This window comes from Amia ocellicauda, chromosome 12, assembly GCF_036373705.1.
Source record: "Amia ocellicauda isolate fAmiCal2 chromosome 12, fAmiCal2.hap1, whole genome shotgun sequence".
Taxonomy (NCBI): domain Eukaryota; kingdom Metazoa; phylum Chordata; class Actinopteri; order Amiiformes; family Amiidae; genus Amia; species Amia ocellicauda.
The window spans coordinates 2396793-2415936 of record NC_089861.1 but is presented as its reverse complement, the minus strand read 5'-3'; the positions used below and the strand labels follow the sequence as shown (position 1 = coordinate 2415936).

At 41.7% G+C, this 19144-nt stretch overlaps 2 protein-coding genes across 2 annotated transcripts in view; one reads left to right on the top strand and one right to left on the bottom strand.

Moving 5' to 3' along the window:
• Positions 1–168: 168 nt before the first annotated feature.
• LOC136763970 (EF-hand calcium-binding domain-containing protein 14) lies at positions 169–3515 on the top strand. Its single transcript, XM_066717808.1, has 5 exons — positions 169–243; positions 1255–1378; positions 1774–1887; positions 2557–2733; positions 3223–3515. Exons 1-5 carry the CDS (start codon positions 181–183, stop codon positions 3225–3227), a joined length of 483 nt encoding a protein of 160 aa, XP_066573905.1. The 5' UTR covers positions 169–180; the 3' UTR covers positions 3228–3515.
• A 1069-nt stretch (positions 3516–4584) lies between these two features.
• The window catches only part of ugt8 (UDP glycosyltransferase 8), a 32686-nt gene continuing 18126 nt past the window's right edge, over positions 4585–19144 (bottom strand). Inside the window, exons 4-6 of the mRNA XM_066718065.1 lie at positions 13208–13284; positions 10387–10606; positions 4585–9742 (exon numbers count right to left, since the gene is read on the bottom strand). Of these exons, the coding sequence (XP_066574162.1) occupies positions 9388–9742; positions 10387–10606; positions 13208–13284 (652 nt within the window). The 3' untranslated portion in view covers positions 4585–9387. The remainder of the gene's footprint in view (positions 9743–10386; positions 10607–13207; positions 13285–19144) is intronic.

Below are 19144 nucleotides of genomic sequence, written 5' to 3'. Positions count from 1 at the left end.
GTAGCTACAATAAGGTACTGATTCAATAAGCACATCCAGTCACTTCTTCAGTGATCTCACACATGGGACTTCAATAAAATGGCCAGGTGCATCCTGTTCAATCCTGAGGCCTGTTACCTTATACATCTTTCACCATGTCTTTCTAATGCACAGAGCCCCCGTTCTGCTGAATTTGAAGAAATGAGGGCTGAGTTGTCCAGCCTGTCGGGGATGGTTGCGAATCTTGAAATCAGAATGAACAAGGTACTGTATTTTATTCTAATAGGAAGAGAGAGAGAAAGAAAGAAGAATAAACTAGACCATGACGATAGTGAATAAAGATTACAAAAGACACATAGCTATCGGCACACTGGCCCTTCAATTATTAACTCCACACAGGAGAGCAACAGTCTGGTATTTAGTTACGAGTCTTAACTCACCGGCACAGAGAGGGATGACATGGCTGGAGCTCAATTAACGGCCCTTAGCATGGGGTTTATTAGACAATGCAGGTTTGCCTGGTCAGACAACCCAGAGCACTTTGTAAGCTGAATAGTGAAATAAAATAATAATGTTTATATGGCAATTCTGTTTTAGGTTAGATTGCTTAACACTTAATTAATAATAACTTTATTAAGTATCAGCAACAAATACAAAAATCTCTACATCATTGAGATTAGACCACATGGTTAGTATAAAATGCCACAGCCATAAACTGAGGGTGTTAAATGGCTCTGTGGTTTGATAACGTTACTGACACATTGATTTACAGGTTTTATAATTTGGCTCAGAAGGCAAAGATTAACCCTTAGCAACCCAACGTGGCTTATGTTGCATACACAGAGGCATGGTAAATTAGGACAGTATACTTTTATCAAGCCTGGTAAATGTGACATATGCATCACACTGGATTTTTAAGGGTTAAACTTTGAAAGACAGTTATTACTTTAATAAAATGAGAGATATGTGCGTGAGTGCGTTTGTATTTATATTTCACAAACCTAACATTAATCAATTCAGTTTCCAATAAATGAAAATATATACTTGTATATTCAGTGCACAGGTTATGAATGAAACCAATACATTTCATAACGATGCTGTCCCCTCAATAGTGGCGCTCCAGAGGCTCATGTAGCTAAGAGCACAGGTATACATCGCACATTTTATATCAGGAGTGCTGTCAGTCGTCTGCTGGTATCCGGTTACTTCTCCTCCCCGGTCGGTGCAGTATTCATTACCTGCTGCAGTGAGGAGACGCCGGCTTGTCCTCCGCAGGAATTGGACAGCGCCTTCGCTCAGATCCAGACCCTTGGGGAGGAGATGGGCCTGGCACACAGCTACCCCAACACCACGGAGCTGCGCGCCACCCTCACCCCAGCTCCCGAGCGGCCCGCTGCAGGTAGACCACCGGCGCTGTGTGTGTCCCCTTATTTGATAATCTGGTACTGTAGGCAGCACTGCTTAAGCACTTCAAGAGCTGGGCAGGAGGCAACTACAGGTTATACATGAATGTGAATACATACACTTCTGTTTTTTATTTTCCCTACAGTATGTTGTTATGCGTGATTCTCTGTTGTTGTTTTTACAGGTATTTTCCTTTAAGTACAAGTGTAACATGTTATACTGGAGATTATACGACCAAGTTCAGGAATGTAAGTCCTGCACTACAAAACACATTTTAAGAACATAAAAGGCAGTAGTGAATCAAACCATTCGGCACAAGATGCTTCGGGCATTACGGGGATGTATCACAGAATAAATGTAGCATGTAGCAAATGATGTGTTTTCTTTCAGATACAGAACCTTCACCCGATGGGATTTTACTGACGGACCTGAAAGTGCAGCCCACCGCCTCTGGCAAGCACAACAACAACATCCTGGAAAGACCTCTGAGACAGACAGTGTCAGGTATGAAAGAAAAGTCTGCATGAGCTGCTACACACCGTACCTTACAGTCCGGTTTAACAGCAGCACGGTCACCTGCTGCCTGCACTGATGAGATCACACGCACCAGCCTGGCCATGTTTATTCAACACGCTGAAACTCACCTGCGAGGAACCAGCCAGTCACAGAGCAGCATGGCACACATCCCCCTCCTGTCTTGTGTACGAATGCCATCCTGTGCAGAGATGGTATCTGTGTTTAGAAATGTAAAATCTGATTATTAGCAGCAGACTGGAAAGTCCTGTTATTAACTTTGACTCGAACTTATTATAAATCACAGGCGTAAGGATGACACACACAAATATCTCATGAGTTGATAAAAAAGGTTTAAAAAGAGTTAAGCCAGGGAGTAAATAGATTTGATCTCCACAATGCGTAACGATATCCCTGGTCAGTTGCTCAGCTGTTGAAACCACTCATACAAACTCCAACAGATTTTTAATACATAATCATTGTGATGAAAAAATACACACACGGACAGTAATGTGATAACTAAATGAATTATTCTGTAAATAAAACACACACACAGTGTATATGTGTTTGTTTAGTGTGTTAATGACGAACAACACACCTTATGATCTGAAATAGTATGAATGTCATACTCCAGCATCTTTTCATTTGACCTTTCTGCAGACCTGCAGTTATTTTTTCACCAAGCGGATGAAAACAAAGACGGCTCATTATCCTACCAAGAAATCGCTCGGGTGCTCAAGCAGCAGGCGCCGGGGGAGGCCGAACTCAAGGTGTTTGACACGAATGATGACAGTCTGTATTCGCTGGCTGAAATCAAACGAACACAGGGGCGCACAGGTAAAACGACCCGATTTGGACCGAGAGAACTGTGCTTTAGGGATCATTTTCTAATGCTCTGATTCTGATTGAGAAAATGGATGGCTTGTAATCCAGGGATCTGTGCATACAGTATCATTTATTCAGCATGTGGGGCTGGATTAAATCAAAACTGTGACCCACAGCTGATGACCAAACACAAACCTGCCCACCAAAGCAGTTACATTTATGATGAAAGTAGCATTTTACAAAAAACAAAGCCGCACTGATCATCGTTTTGCAGCTTTATTAGCGGGTCAACGTTATTTAATCCCAGCCCTGGTAACCTAAAATACCACATGTATATTTATACAGTATGTGTACATATATACATATATATATCTTTCCTTCTCTCTCACTCTCCCAATAAATACATGAACATAGATCATTTATTAATTCTATATATATGAAAACTTTTTATAAACATTTTCTTGAATTTTATTTGCTCAATTTAAATGTTCTTTGTTTTAGAGTGAAGACACATTTCCTTTACTTGGCAGAATAAATGACAACCTGGTGTGGACTGAAGCAGAGACATCCATCCCTCCCCTGTGGAAGCCAGGCTTTAGTTAGTTATATCGGGAGCACAGATTAGTGTCTTATTTCATAAACCCAAGCTTGTGACGCTACAGGTGAATGTACTGTGTGTAGATTTGGGTGTTTTCTAGGCCTATCTTGTCTGGCAGACTTTGTTTTTGTTTTGTTGAGAATCCACTGGAAACTAAAATGTCAAATGACCCAAATCTGATTCTGTGGTCTTTTTTTTTTTTAAGTACATTCGTTTTTTTTTACATGCTTTAGTTTCTAACAAGAGTCTAATTAAGTATAAAAATGAATAAACATGACATTTAACATAAAGTACAATTTAGTTTCCAACTATTTATTGTGTTGCAGGTTACACAAATAGGTTTCCCTCTGTCACATGACCAGGGACGTGGCATAGACAAATTGACTGTTTTGGTTTGAATAACCAGAAATATCAAAGCTATAGCATTCATGTTGGTTATGCTTTATGTAAAAATAATGATTACTATGGTGAAGCATTTTACAGTTAATTTGGTTGGGGCTTGAGACCTATTTTTTCTTCAACTATTGCTGTTTACACCATGATGAGTTTGGGTGACAGCAGACCATGTGTGTGGTGAAGGTTACATAAAAGTTGCTAAAATTACATAATTGAAAGACACTTTGATACTCCTACCAGAACATGGGGAAATAAACCAATCTCTTGCCGCCGTTTCTTCGGTCAGAACCATCAGTCGCTCCAGTGTCCTTCTGTAACGCAGAAAACACGGTCTGGTTTGTGCAGCATCTGTGTCACACAACACAGTCCTGTGGGACGGGGGGCTGCAGTATCTCATCCCCTCGCTGTCTCAGGGAAGTCCTGCATCGCAACGCCCTGCTCATTAAACGAGCTCTTTCTAGGGTCCGGTGCTGACGCTGATATAGACACATCACAGCCCTAGAGCTCTGTCATGGATAGACACAGCAGGAGGTTATGGCACAAGAACCAAGAACCAATCCATAACTCATGTAGGTTTAAACATGAAAAAACAGCACCCAATGTATTTTTTTTTTAAATACCCATTGATGTTGATTTATGTTCTAAAAGTCATGCGTGACATTCCCTTGCCCCCCCGCCCCCCATTAGCGAAATCAGGTATTAACTTTGCCTGATATTCAAATCTTCATGTATATATAGGCCTACAGATGGGATTCTGTATTTTGATTGACAGTATTATGCCATTCCTCTATCCCTCCACATCCCAGAATGCAACAGTAACAGGGCCAGCCAAATGCCACAGAATCAATAAAGCAGAATATCAACACAAATGCAAACAAAATATGTAAATGTTTATTAAGCATTAGTTATTTTTCTTTATTATAAGCATTATAATTATTACATATTATATTTACAGTCTGAACAAACATCAACAGATACCAATTAGAAAAAGAAAAAGAAAAAGAAATCCAAAGCCAGCACCCATGAAATCGATTCAACAGTCCGATTTGTGTGACAGCTTGGCGTTGGGGACCACGAGGTGGCGCTGCGGTGGCACTGCTCAGCTCACAGCTCGGCCACAGCAAGCGCTATGGACCGGATGTTGGTTTGCTTCCTTTCTTTGATTATCTGACTATTGCTGTCTGGAAGAAACAGTGTAGCCGAGCGACGGACAGGCATCTGTGGTCACATGGTACAGAGAAGAGAGAAGGCAACTTCTTATGCTCTTAAGCGCTGTTTGTAGCACCATTGTAACTGCTCACCCCTTTGAATGATTAATACTGAAGTTATAAGAAAAAAAAACATCAACCAGGACACATTCGTACACAAGATTTTATTTATTGTATTGCTCATCTCTCTGTTCATAGCCTACATGCATCTGCAAGCGCGATTCAATTCAAATGCACTTATTCAAGTATCGACAGTAAGTCTTTTTTGTTGTTGCTGTTGCAGATTTAGTTTGAACAAGGCTCATAGTGAGATGATATTACAAAGACAAGGCCACAAGTGTGTTTCTGTTTTGTCATTTGTTTTTTTACAGGTATGTATATTATTGCTTCCCCTCAGTTTATTAAAGAGGCTTAGGGCCATGTTCGTAAAACTTTAAAAGCATGTTAAGTTGACCACCCCTTTTTGAATAGATGAAAAACACCATATATACATACATACATACATACATACATACATACATACATACAGATAGACAGATCGATATAAAATGGTATTTTCTACCATAGTATTTCTTCCAGTTTTGTTGATTAACACAGACACACACACATATATGTTTGTTAGGCTTTTGTAGATCAGAAAAAGCAGGTGTTGACTTAGCACAATTAAAGTTTATTCGGTATGGCCCGTAGCTCGTGTCAGTCATGTATTATAATACCACATAAATAGTCTCTATAAGATTTAGTGCAATAACTAAAAGTAAACACTTTTAAACATTTAAACGTTTAAAAAGTCAAAGGAAATCAGCTGCATTAAAAACAAAATTAAAAAGTCGGAAAATAAAAAGTGTCCCAGGGTTTGAAATCCTATGAAGAGGAAACATTTATTAAGCTTATTCAAGATGACAAAAACAGAAAAAACAACAACACAACATTATTTTGGTTCTGACTGAAACACAACACAGCCGCTCTATCTATCGCACCTTTCATCAGTTTGGAGCCAAAACCAAACCACAGAACCACTTATGCAAATTGAAAAGTGACAGCTGGGCCTGAACCACAGAAGAGCTTTTTTCAGGACATTCACAATGTGTGTGACACTCTGGCAGGCAAGCCTTCGCAAACCTCATCTGAAAAGGGAAACTGACGACAGCAAGACCACTAGCTTCTGTGCCAAGATGATTTATGGTTCTAATGACTTAAAGACACAAAATCAACACAAAATGTTGGCAAAGACATGACATTTCTACATACACCACACGAGACATCAAGCAGGTGGTTGCACACGGTCCACACCTTCAAAGCTGGTTGGGATACGAGCGATTTTAAAACGCAGAGCAGAGAGGACAACTTCAGTAGCTAACCTTCATGGGATTTTCTGTTATGATCTCTTCTGTGGGCTTTATGCCCTTTACGAACGCAACAAACAACACTTTTCTCTATAAAAAATAAATAATCACAGAGATATAAATAAACATGCTGCATCTTTCATTGATCCAGATCAGTATTTTCATGCCTCCACTCAATCTGCCCAGGATGTCACACACAGCGCACAGAGCAGGCGGAGAGCAGCAGCCAATGGGTTAACAATTGACAGTAACAAGGGTTTCAGGGAGATACGTTTGACAGCACAGTGTTGTATAGCAGAGCCACAAGCTGAGTGTAAAGCACATTTTACTGGGCGGTCTGTTTGTGTCTGGGTCAGGCAATTCATCAAGTATGTGCCGACTCTGGGATGCCCAATTTGTGGGGGCTACAATCACAGTTCACCGTTACTGACCCCCAATACTGGCTCTGTCATGCCCGGTTGCAGCGCAGGATGAATCGATTGATCTTAACTCAATCTGGGGAATCTCCAGCGCTCATCTGGAGTCCTGTGATCACTCCGTGTGCGTTAAAGCATTTCAGAGCACAGAAGACGATTCATCCCCGTCGCTCTGTGACACAGCGGTGTCAGGCCCCGCACCAGGTTCAAGAGCCGTGTCCTGTGCCCGGGAGATGAGAGTTCACGTGCACCCACGGGACTGCCGTGGGGGCGTGAGCGCCTGTGAAAGAGGAGCTGAGATATTGTACTGAAGGTGAGCCTCAGGAATGTGGAAGCAGGAAGAGTCGCATGCCATCGCAAGCGGTTTAGACCGACTGATAGCAGAAATATGTCCAATATCAAACCACAAACTGAGCAGCTGAAAGCGAATATAATACAAACATTGTTTAAATTGAAACTAAGCAAATAAAAAACACTTGATGTAAGCGCATCGATCAGTGCCTGATGACCCACAAACCGCCCGGCAAAATGTGCATTCGGCTCCAGATGTTTTGCTGAGGGTGGTTCTGGAAAATTCACTTGGTCTTTTTCCTCTTTGAGCAAGGCAGCTTGGTGACGGTGAATCTGTAAAATACTCGACGTTTTTCGGTTTTCCTCGAGTCAGATGTGTACTTAGCATTGAAGCCCTCAGACACGAAGGAACAATCTGACCCGCCTCCAGCCACCAGCTGAGAGTTATTCGGCACCGATTACAATCACTCTAGACCGAATCCAGAACCAGAACTGTCACCCAGGAGTGGCAGGAACGTACACATAAAGCTGCCCTGCATTATCACTGCATAAAACATATATATTTATTTCCACAGATTTATTAATCCCAATTGATTTATTTCTAAATGGTTAAAATAGTATTTATTCATAAGACTTTATTGATAAGATATTTTATATAAACATAACCTTGTCAATGTTGCTTCTTCACTGTTTTCTTATCTTTCTTTTCATATGTATTTATTTAAGACATTTTTGTGTACATTTTAATAAGTATTAATTAGGCATGATTTTATATTCATAAGCAGCTTAAGGACAGAAACGAACCTAGTTTAACACAATATAACACACACACACTTGCACACAATCATTTCTAAAGAGACTTCAGATTTGTTTTCCTTTCATATTCAAGTTTTCTTTAACTGTAAAAATGTAATTTACATACATAAATATATATGTCTATATCTATATGTGTGTGTATATGTATATATATATATATATATATATACATACATACACACATATATATATTTATATAAATATAAAATATTACTTTTACTTAGATTCTATGTTTATATAATTTAAAATGGCTTTTGTAAAGATGCAGCTTTTAAAGTTGGTGTATATAACATACTGACATGAAAATAGTAACTATTTTGTCTATTATTATGACTGATATTCTTTACATATGAGTATGTTCACAGCACAAATTGGGCATTTTACTTATTCACATACCTATAATTGGGATATGAAGTCAAGCAAAGCATGCGTACATCAAACAACCTGGGACACAATACAAAAGAAGAAACTTGAAAAGTATAAGAAAGTAATCTCTCAAAATGTCCTTTTTTCCTTTAACGTCTGAAACTTGACGCCAAAGTACTGGACAACAGCAGAGCCATTCTTATATAACCGCATGAAAATATGTTAAAAACTGACAGTTTTAAACAACTGTAGCAATTACAAAAATGCAATAAGTTAAAATGAAATGTCAATGATTAACTATTGCTAGTTTTCACTCTATAAAACAGACACATACAAGGTAGACATTGACAGTTCCCAATGCAGACTGAGACATTTGTTATTTACTACGATTAGAACAGTTTTATCGAACGTATCTTCCCCTAAACTACTTGTAGCATCGTTTTAAACATGAGGTAAAATTGCTGCGTCTGTGGTGCACAGTAAGACACCACTCGTCTATTTCATTGATGGTTTACTCTTCTTCTAACAAATGCAGTGTAAAACTGTAGCAAAACACTATTTTTACAGCTACTGCAAAGTGTGGATTCTCTCGTTGGATCCCATGTATTCAAGTGTCGTTGGCTCCTAGTAGCTGCAAGAACACGTGAACACCCACAATGCACCTGTGTGTCAGGGGGTTGGGAGCAGGTATATATTTAAAGGAAGGCCTTTTGGGTTTTAAAAAGTGAAAAAATAAAACAAACTAACAGATGCAGGTGGGGCGGGGGGGAGTGTGCTTCTCAAACCAAAACAACATATTTTAAAGGACATTAGTGGAATAGTAATAAATAGAAGAGATTTGGTTTTCTGTTTTAAATATTTACCTGATGTTCAGCAGTACAGTAGTTTAATGTTATAAAGTATCACTTAAAAAAAAAAAAAAAGATAATTTAAATTAATTTATTAAATCTCAGTTTCAAGGACAGAGTCGACATTCGTTAGACACCTCGCCTGTTCGCCTCGGCCGCAACAAGTCGGGTTTTCTACAGGAAAAGGTGTTCTGAAGGAAAAAAGTTGAATGAGTGATTTTTAGATATGGATTTTGGCCTCCGAATCACTGTTTTCCTTTCCTCTTTAACCTTCACTTTTCTCCACCCCTTTAAACACCAGCTTTGTTACGAGTGCATGACAGATGTCGGATGCTGTCCCTTGCATTGAGTTTCACACCAGCGGAGCGCCTGCGAACGCTCCTATTTTACCTTCTTGTCGTGCTTGATGTGGCCGTTCCTTTTGTGCTTCCCGTTGGGGATCCCGTTGTAACAGTGTCCGTTGGCCTTAAGCGCCACCGAGGCGGGACACATCCTGGCCGTGATCAGTCTCGCTATCCGGTACACGGTGTAGAGGATGGCGAGGATGGCGAGGGTCAGCACTGCTGCCACGTCGAGCAAAAAGTACTGGTAGAAAGGGACCTCGTAGACGGCGGAGCGCAGGTGGTCCGCGCCGTCGTGCCGGAGGATGTAATTGATCCAGTAGACCGCGCGGCTGATGGGGTGTCCGGGTTGGTCCTTGTGGATATTGGACAGCACCTGAGCACGCTGCCTGAACCTGAGGGACAGCAGGAGAACAGGGAAATAAATGGAAATGTTACGGTAAACCCCACCACCACGGGCAATACTGTGCACGGCAGCCTGGCCACAAGGTACACAAACACACGCAGACACTGTTTCAGAACCATGGCTATAACGCATGGATTACCCAGATCCAGAACAGATCTTTGTGAACACATTAAGGTCTGTACACCACTATTTTCAGGCTATGTTTTTATATAAACACACTGATGTACATGTACTTGCAACAAATGATTCACTTTTACATTCATATTCATTTCTCAAACTACTCTACTGGCAAGTGTTCTTAGCGGACATTACAATTGTAGTCTGTTGCCATTATTATTTCAATCCTATATTATTTATACATAAACCACAAGAGGGCATCAGAGAGCTTTTTCTAACAGGGAGAGAGAGCGAGAGCGCGCTCTAAACCTCAGGTGCCAGGTAAATAAACTCATGCCTTGGACACTTCTGTATGATGCTTCAGAAGAGAATGAGCTGCTGAAGATCTCTCCCATGTCAAAATCATTTTGAGTGACATAAAACACTTTTTACAGCTGTGCTGTTAGCGCAGGTGTGTGGCTCCTATCTATCTGTGTGTCTCTGCTCTGCCCGCTCCCGTACGGACGCACTCCTCACCTCCCGTCTGTTATCACTTTAACCATGGCTTCGTACAGGTCGTCCTCGGACATCTTCTTCCATTCCAGCATGATGCCCATGCCTTTTGCCTCCACCCGGGTCATGGTGTCGTAGTGGTCTCCGAACAGGGGGATGCCCACCACAGGGATGCCGTGGTACATCGCCTCGTAAATACTATTGAGGCCTCCATGGCTGAGAAAGGCTCTGATGTTTGAGTGACCTTAAACACAAAGATACAACCAATAAACCAAAATGGAAAGTCGCTTGATCACACCCTTGAAATGACACCTGGGTCCCATCTGCCTCCTCTTCTTCCAGTGAGAGCAGAGCTGAGGCCTGGTTTTAGGACACAGGTGCTCAAGTTCAATAAGTCACGAGTCTGACAACTCCATCAGAGATAAATTGTGAAGGCATTTTAGGATCAATTTGTAATCCTGTCTTCTGTCAAAATCTACTAAAAAAGGTTGGTAAGTTGCTATTATCTCGAGGTGAAGACAAGTTTATTAGTTTATTGTTTGTTGACATATAGGGTCTTGTTTGCAACACAATGTGTTTATGGGGTTTATATAGTGCTTTGTTTGTTTTTGAAAAGACATAATGGTATATTGTATCAATAAAAAGTTTTAAAGAATGCTATTGCATATAATAGAGTGTGATTGTGCTTACAATTCAGTTGTGCAATTATCGCCCATAATTCTAATTCGAATTGAGTAGATGTAGGAAATTTGAATGCCAAAAAAATGCCAGAATTGATACCGTTGTTTCCGCTTATACCGCGATGTGATGCTTTGGACCCCGGGCAGCGCGTTATAAAGTGAAAGGGAGGGGGGCATGAGGTATATATCTCCGAGGTGTGAAGGGTAATCAGGCCACAGGAGAATGCTGGTGAGCATGACTGAGGATCGCCCTGCTGTGTAGTACCCACAGACAGTTGAGCATTGCCCCCTGGGAGCCTACAAGACCATAGCCAGGATTATATGCCAGCAGGATCCAGGCCACAGGAACCCATCCTGGTATCGGGTGGAGGTTTGTCCTGGAATGTGCCACCGGTGAGTCTCACATAACCATATTTTTGTTTCCTCTACAAAAGCCTGGCCCCTAGATATCCTTTATATGCGGTGAAATGGGCGGGGGGGGGCAGGTAACAAACTGCAGCACAACAATAGCAAACCCAGGCGTGGACGGCACTCGAGACACACACGAGTCTCGGAACACAAGAGCTGAGAAACAGACAAAGAGGAAAGGAACAGGCTGAGAACAATGTGTCTCCATAGAGTTTGTGCCCCCCAGGCACACGGGGCAGTGGGTGTGAACGGTCTAATTCCCTCCATGCGGCCCCGGCCAAGCCTGAGACCTCCTCGCCAGACCGGCAGAACCAAAAGTGCAAAACCACACGGCACCACAGCGAACAGTGATCACTGCAGATTGCCTATATTTTTCTCTTTATGAATGTTGAATTGTACACTATACTTTATCCGCAGCAAACGATTCTCCTCTGCTGTTGCAAAGGAGAAAAGAATAACGGTCTTCCATGTTTTACCCCCAGCCGGGCACACAGCAACACTTCATGTTATCTACGGACAAGGGGTGAGACCATGATGCGCCACCACTATAATGACACAATAATGACACGATAATGACTAGTGTTGCCGTGGGGAAGACAAATCCGGCGCTCCTGTCGTTTTTCCACTGAGTTTCCAGTATCCGGGTGGTTCTGACACGACACATCCCCAAACCCTGAAAAAGCATACATCCGGCATTGTGAGGCGAGTTTACAGTTTTAAAATGTTAAAAGTTGCATATATGACTGGAAAAATCTCATATATCTAACATCCAAAACTTAATTTGCAACACGTAAATACACATAAAACACAGGAACCATGCCAGTCCCTCTGGGCCCGGGCACACGGATTCATAAAGACCAGCAAAGTTGGCAACTGGGTAATACTGTTTACCGTGAACGTAAGGTGAACACAAGCACAGTTGGTATATTTAGCTGGAGGCGTAAAAAAACAAAGCATCCAATTGAGGGCTGTTAATGCACACAAGATTTTATTTTAGTCACAAAGTACTCTTGAAGCCCAAATGGGCACGGCTTTATTCCACTCATTATGTCACTCGTAGCTAACCATTAATGGGAGTGAATGTAATGGGTGATGTATTCACTTTTAATGGACTAAAAGCCACAACCTGTGATTTGTGACTAGTGGAATATCTTGCTCTCTATGCTGCTCTGCAAAGACTTGAGAAACAGATGCTTAATTAAGCTATTACGTTTTGTGACCACGTTTTGTAAATTTGAACTGTTATATTGTGTAAAATGTGCAGGGTTGACTGATGTCATTGATTCGATAACTTGGCATTTTAAATACTGTTTGGATACATTTAAATGTGTACATATGTTACCTTGTTTTAACCAGGGTTACAGACATAAAATGTGACTTTGTGAAGAACTACAATACAAATTTGGGGGGTAGTTTCAACAACAGGCATGGACAAAACATCTCCATCCTCATCCTCATTGCGGGAATATGAAATGTAGCTCTGTATGTGCAGCGTGCAGTTCCACGTAACAGCACTAGCATGTACTCAGTGACTCAGTGCCCATTCCTGGTATTGTTCGTCTTGCTTGTTATCCTTTAGATATTGGCACACTGTGAATACGGTGTCTGGTCTGTCAATGGGACTCATCCAGGGCACGTTAAAATGAAATCTCCTAATCAGCTGAGGTGCTTTTGAACTCATATAATACCGCTTTGAACAAAAAGAACAAAGAACTGAGAAAAAACCCGCAAACACTAGTTTGAAAAAACATACTTACCCAGAAGGTCATTTTGAGGCATCCACTCCACCAGTTTAGTGTTGTTTCCCAAATTACTGGGTGTGATGCCAGAAAACCTAAAGACACAACGTGATTTAAATCAGTAAATAAATCATCCATCCATTTATTTTCAAAAAACGGCTTCTTCCAGTACAGGAACAAATATAGACAGATAGGAATATAAATAAATATATAAGTAAATTGGTATGAATCTGTGAGATATTATTTAAAAGACAATGAAACATGTAAAATGTGTAAAGAATGAACCAAAAGGATGTATATATGTATGTGGCTACAACATAAATGGCTCATAATTCAGTACTGAGCTGTTTTCATTGCGTTGGTTTAATTTTCCAGAGTTACTTCCCATCTCAAGGGGCTACAGTTGGCCGTTCCTTTAGCTGTGGAAGGCATATGGTTTCTGCGACAAGAAGTATTGCAAAATTGTGAACAAAAATGACTTCCCATGCCTTAAAAGCACAGCAGTGGAGACGAGCATCCCTTGACAGAGGCCGATGAGACATTTCTCCTGCATACATTATCCTTCCCGCTATAACAAAGACAACATTCAGTGCAGAATGAAACAATGAGACAATTCACACACGCTTATTTTTTCGGTCGTGGTCAGACTCAGAAGGGGCAGCTGCTGCCCTGAGACACTGCGGAGACAGTCCTCGGCTCATATAGACAGCACCCAGGGAGGCAAACACGAAAAAGCCATTTATTGAGGAGAACAACTTCCAGCCCAAGGAGGTTGGCTCTGTCTAAACTTTCATTTTTGTCTACAATGATAACCTAAGATGCAAGGTTCATATCATGTCAACAAAATGTGTACAAATACCAATTATACAATGATGATCATAAAAACAAGTTAACCCTTAAATCAGGGCATTGTTAAAAATAAGTGTAAGGCTGTTTGTAGATCGTTAATGATTAACCTGAACTTTGAAACACAAGAGCTTAAAAACGGGATGCGTTCTGGTTGGCAGAGTAACCGTGATGTGATGGTGACTGCTGTGATTACACTTGCCATTTATTTGTTGATGTTTTTATTGACATTTACCATGAATTCAAAATATGTGTTAAGTATAATTGTGGAACCTCAAAACCACATCCAACGGGTCGATCTGAGAACTGATGGGTCGGTTTGAATGGACACGACACACAATATATATTTGTGGACGTTTCCAGGTGGGTGTTTAAGGTAGCACGTCACACTTAACAGACCTATACAGTGAGGGAAAAAAGTATTTGATCCCCTGCTGATTTTGGACGTTCGCCCACTGACAAAGAAATGATCAGTCTATAATTTTAATGGTAGGTGTATTTTAACAGTGAGAGACAGAATAACAACAAAAAAATCCAGAAAAACGCATTTCAAAAAAGTTATAAATTGATTTGCATGTTAATGAAGGAAATAAGTATTTGACCCCTTCGACTTAGTACTTGGTGGCAAAACCCTTGTTGGCAATCACAGAGGTCAGACGTTTCTTGTAGTTGGCCACCAGGTTTGCACACATCTCAGGAGGGATTTTGTCCCACTCCTCTTTGCAGATCCTCTCCAAGTCATTAAGGTTTCGAGGCTGACGTTTGGCAACTCGAACCTTCAGCTCCCTCCACAGATTTTCTATGGGATTAAGGTCTGGAGACTGGCTAGGCCACTCCAGGACCTTAATGTGCTCCTTCTTGAGCCACTCCTTTGTTGCCTTGGCTGTGTGTTTTGGGTCATTGTCATGCTGGAATACCCATCCACGACCCATTTTCAATGCCCTGGCTGAGGGAAGGCGGTTCTCACCCAAGATTTGACGGTACATGGCCCCGTCCATCGTCCCTTTGATGCGGTGCAGTTGTCCTGTCCCCTTAGCAGAAAAACACCCCCAAAGCATAATGTTTCCACCTCCATATTTGACGGTGGGGATGGTGTTCTTGGGGTCATTCCTCCTCCTCCAAACACAGCGAGTTGAGTTGATGCCAAAGAGCTCGATTTGACCACAACACTTTCACCCAGTTCTCCTCTGAATCATTCAGATGTTCATTGGCAAACTTCAGACGGGCCTGTACATGTGCTTTCTTGAGCAGGGGGACCTTGCGGGCGTAGTGTCTTACCAATTGTTTTCTTGGTGACTATGGTCCCAGCTGCCTTGAGATCATTAACAAGATCCTCCCGTGTAGTTCTGGGCTGATTCCTCACCGTTCTCATGATCATTGAAACTCCACGAGGTGAGATCTTGCATGGAGCCCCAGACTGAGGGAGACTGACAGTTATTTTGTGTTTCTTCCATTTGCGAATAATCGCACCAACTGTTGTCACCTTCTCATCCAGCTGCTTGGCGATGGTCTTGTAGCCCATTCCAGCCTTGTGTAGGTCTACAATCTTGTCCCTGACATCCTTGGACAGCTCTTTGGTCTTGGCCATGGTGGAGAGTTTGGAATCTGATTGATTGATTGCTTCTTCTCCCTTTAAGAGAGTGCTCCTAATCTCAGCTCATTACCTATATAAAAGACACCTGGCAGCCAGAAATCTTGCTGATTGATAGGGGATCAAATACTTATTTCCTTCATTAACATGCAAATCAATTTATAACTTTTTTGAAATGCGTTTTTCTGGATTTTTTTGTTGTTATTCTGTCTCTCACTGTTAAAATACACCTACCATTAAAATTATAGACTGATCATTTCTTTGTCAGTGGACAAACGTACAAAATCAGCAGGGGATCAAATACTTTTTTCCCTCACTGTATGGTCTGCCTATACACTTCCTCAACAGAACATCTGAACTGAATTGCCCCATGAGAAGATGGTCAATAAACAGTCCAGGGTTGAGCGACAGCTATTTCAACACAGGTAGAGATGTCCATTGATTTTTTTAATTCTTTTACCCACACAACCTATGACCTGTGTGTTCATGAACAAACAGAGCTGTGAAGGGTCGTGTGAGGTCAGCATGGATTCATGCAGGAGTCAGAGCCCAGGTTTCAGGCTACATTATGCACCACTTTGTTTGGTGGATACAGTCATTTGAATTTTTTATTCTCCACTTTACATGGTCAAAACGGCCAGCCGGGGGCATTGCCATGAACTTCTGAAGGGACGAGGACCATGTTGGTTTCCAATAAAGCAACAGCTTCACGTCTGCTTTTCCTCACCTGCCATCAACAGCATTTTTTAAACTAAACACAGAAAAGATCTAAGTAACACACATTCAACTGGTCCGACTGAGTAGATTTCTTTATAAATATAATGGGGTGCCAAACAGGAAGTCTGATATATATAAACACAACAGACTTGATACAGATAGATAAAAGTTTGAAATCTATATTGATCTTTGAAGAATGAAACTCAATACAGGCAACATTGTAGTGTAGAGGAAGGCACAGAGGCCCAGTGACAGCTCTCGAATGAACGGTTTCTTTGTGAACAGGACACAGACTACTGTTGGCTGTAGTCTATGCCAACATAGAAGACAATAACAATGACGATAACTGCACAACCCAATATACAGTAACACACTAAACAAAATCCAGGACTCCACTTTTTATAATACGCCTTTTTTTTCCCCTGAATACAATGCCAAAGCCTTGATTCAATAAGATCCATTAGGATGTCTGAGAATGCGCCCGAGCCGTCAATAGATGTATTCAAAAAGTGATCTATACACCGACCAGCCATAACATTCTGCCCACTGACAGGTGAAGTGAATAACACTGATAATCCCATTATCTTGGCACCTGTCAGTGGATGGGATATATTAGGCAGCAAGTGAACATTTTGTCCTCAAAGTTGATGTGTTAGAAGCAGGAAAAATGGGCAGCGTAAGGATCTGAGCGACTTTGACAAGGGCCAAATTGTGATGGCTAGACGACTGGGTCAGAGCATCTCCAAAACTGCAGCTCTTGTGGGCTGTTCCCGGTCTGCAGTGGTCAGTACCTATCAAAAGTGTCCAAGGAAGGAAAAGCGGTGAACCGGCGACAGGGTCATGGGCGACCAAGGCTCACTGATGCACGTGGGGAGCGAAGGCTGGCCCGTGTGGTCCGATCCAACAGACGAGCTACTGTAGCTCAAATTGCTGAAAAAGTGAATGCTGGTTCTGATAGAAAGGTGTCAGAACACACAGTGCATCGCAGTTTGTTGCGTATGGGGCTGCGTAGACGCAGACCAGTCAGGGTGCCCATGCTGACCCCTGTCCACTGCCGAAAGCGCCTACAATGGGCACGTGAGCATCAGAACTGGACCACGGAGCAATGGAAGAAGGTGGCCTGGTCTGATGAGTCACGAGTTCAAGGTGTTGACTTGGCCTCCAAATTCCCCAGATCTCAGTCCAATCGAGCATCTGTGGGATGTGCTGGACAAACAAGTCCGATCCATGGATGCCCCACCTCGCAACTTACAGGACTTAAAGGATCTGCTGCTAACGTCTTGGTGCCAGATCCCACAGCACACCTTCAGAGGTCTAGTGGAGTCCATGCCTCGACGGGTCAGGGCTGTTTTGGTGGCAAAAGGGGGATCTACACAATATTAGGCAGGTGGTCATAATGTTATGGCTGATCGGTGTATCAAGTGATATTGTATAGATATCAGACTTGGACGGGAGCAGGGAACCATACCTCACTGACCTCATGCTGCGAGATTGATTGGAGGCCCAGGTTTTGGTAACTAACAATCAGGCTCTGACTGATTTTCTTGATTGATCTGATACGGTTTGTTTTACCTTGTTACCCACTCATATTTTACAGATCTTATATTTGTCTGTTTATATTATGTGTCATTGTTTACATTTCCCTGATTCCTTTGCCAGTGACAGTGAAGTAAAAGGACAGACTTGGAGGAGGTGTGAGGGGAGCATCATTGCCCTGGTTGTGTGTGTGCCGTTATCTGTGACAGCCGCACAAGCTTGACACAGCACTGCGTGTCCGGGGGCGGACTACAGACACACTTCCTGTTCTCTTCAATCGCAGCACCTGCTACGCACCCCATTGGTCAGGAATCAAAGAGTCTCTGTTTCCCTGGCCTAATTCACTTCTAGATAGGTATCTCTTTGAGGACAGTTAGGACTCAATGGATGCATCTCTTTTAAATAACTGTCCAGCAACAATGCAACCTTTGTAGACGTCCTCTTTCAATGATGTAAGTATGGGGCATAAATGATACGCCTATTTTTCATTTCATTTTCTTCTAACTTGCAAACATTGCCCATCCGGCTATGCATTTCAGACTTTTCCACACTGTGCGCAATTACATACGATACTTGACAGGATTAAGAATTCAAAGCCAAGAGTGAGATTAAATATATAGAAATAAGATGGACCTGAATTCAACAGTCATAGGATATTAACTGGAATCTACCTTTGAGATAGCAGCCAGTCGTTAATCATTTGATTTGATTTTGTAATATTACTATTGTCTGTGGCATGAAGAGGAGAATAAACCTGCTGAAGAACTGTGAGTGAATGAGAAGTACTCCTTCTGCGAGTCACGCTTTAATTCAGGATCTCAGGATGCATGCTGTGCACCGAGATCAGTCTTAGACATTCAATAAAACATATGCCTCGTCTTGACCTTATTCGCAGATGGCCTTTGTGAAACTAGCAATGGATGTTTTTATGTATATTAGCGTGTATTTGTACAAATACAGTATCAGGACAAGTGTAGGATACGAATGTTGTTGTTTCAAATATTACGCTTGTGAAAAAGTCATTAAATTAATAATAATTAAATCAATAAATAAAGACTTAATAATAATGTATTTAGGGAGTTTCCACATTTCTAATCTTCCTTTTGATACATATTTGCCTACCTTTAAATCTTTGGCCAAGGGGACAGGTACTAAGCACACACACACACACACACACACACACACACACACACACACACACTCGCCATGAACATAACAGTGGGAATGGATGTCATTTATGCTGCCCTGCCAAACAAAGTCAGACC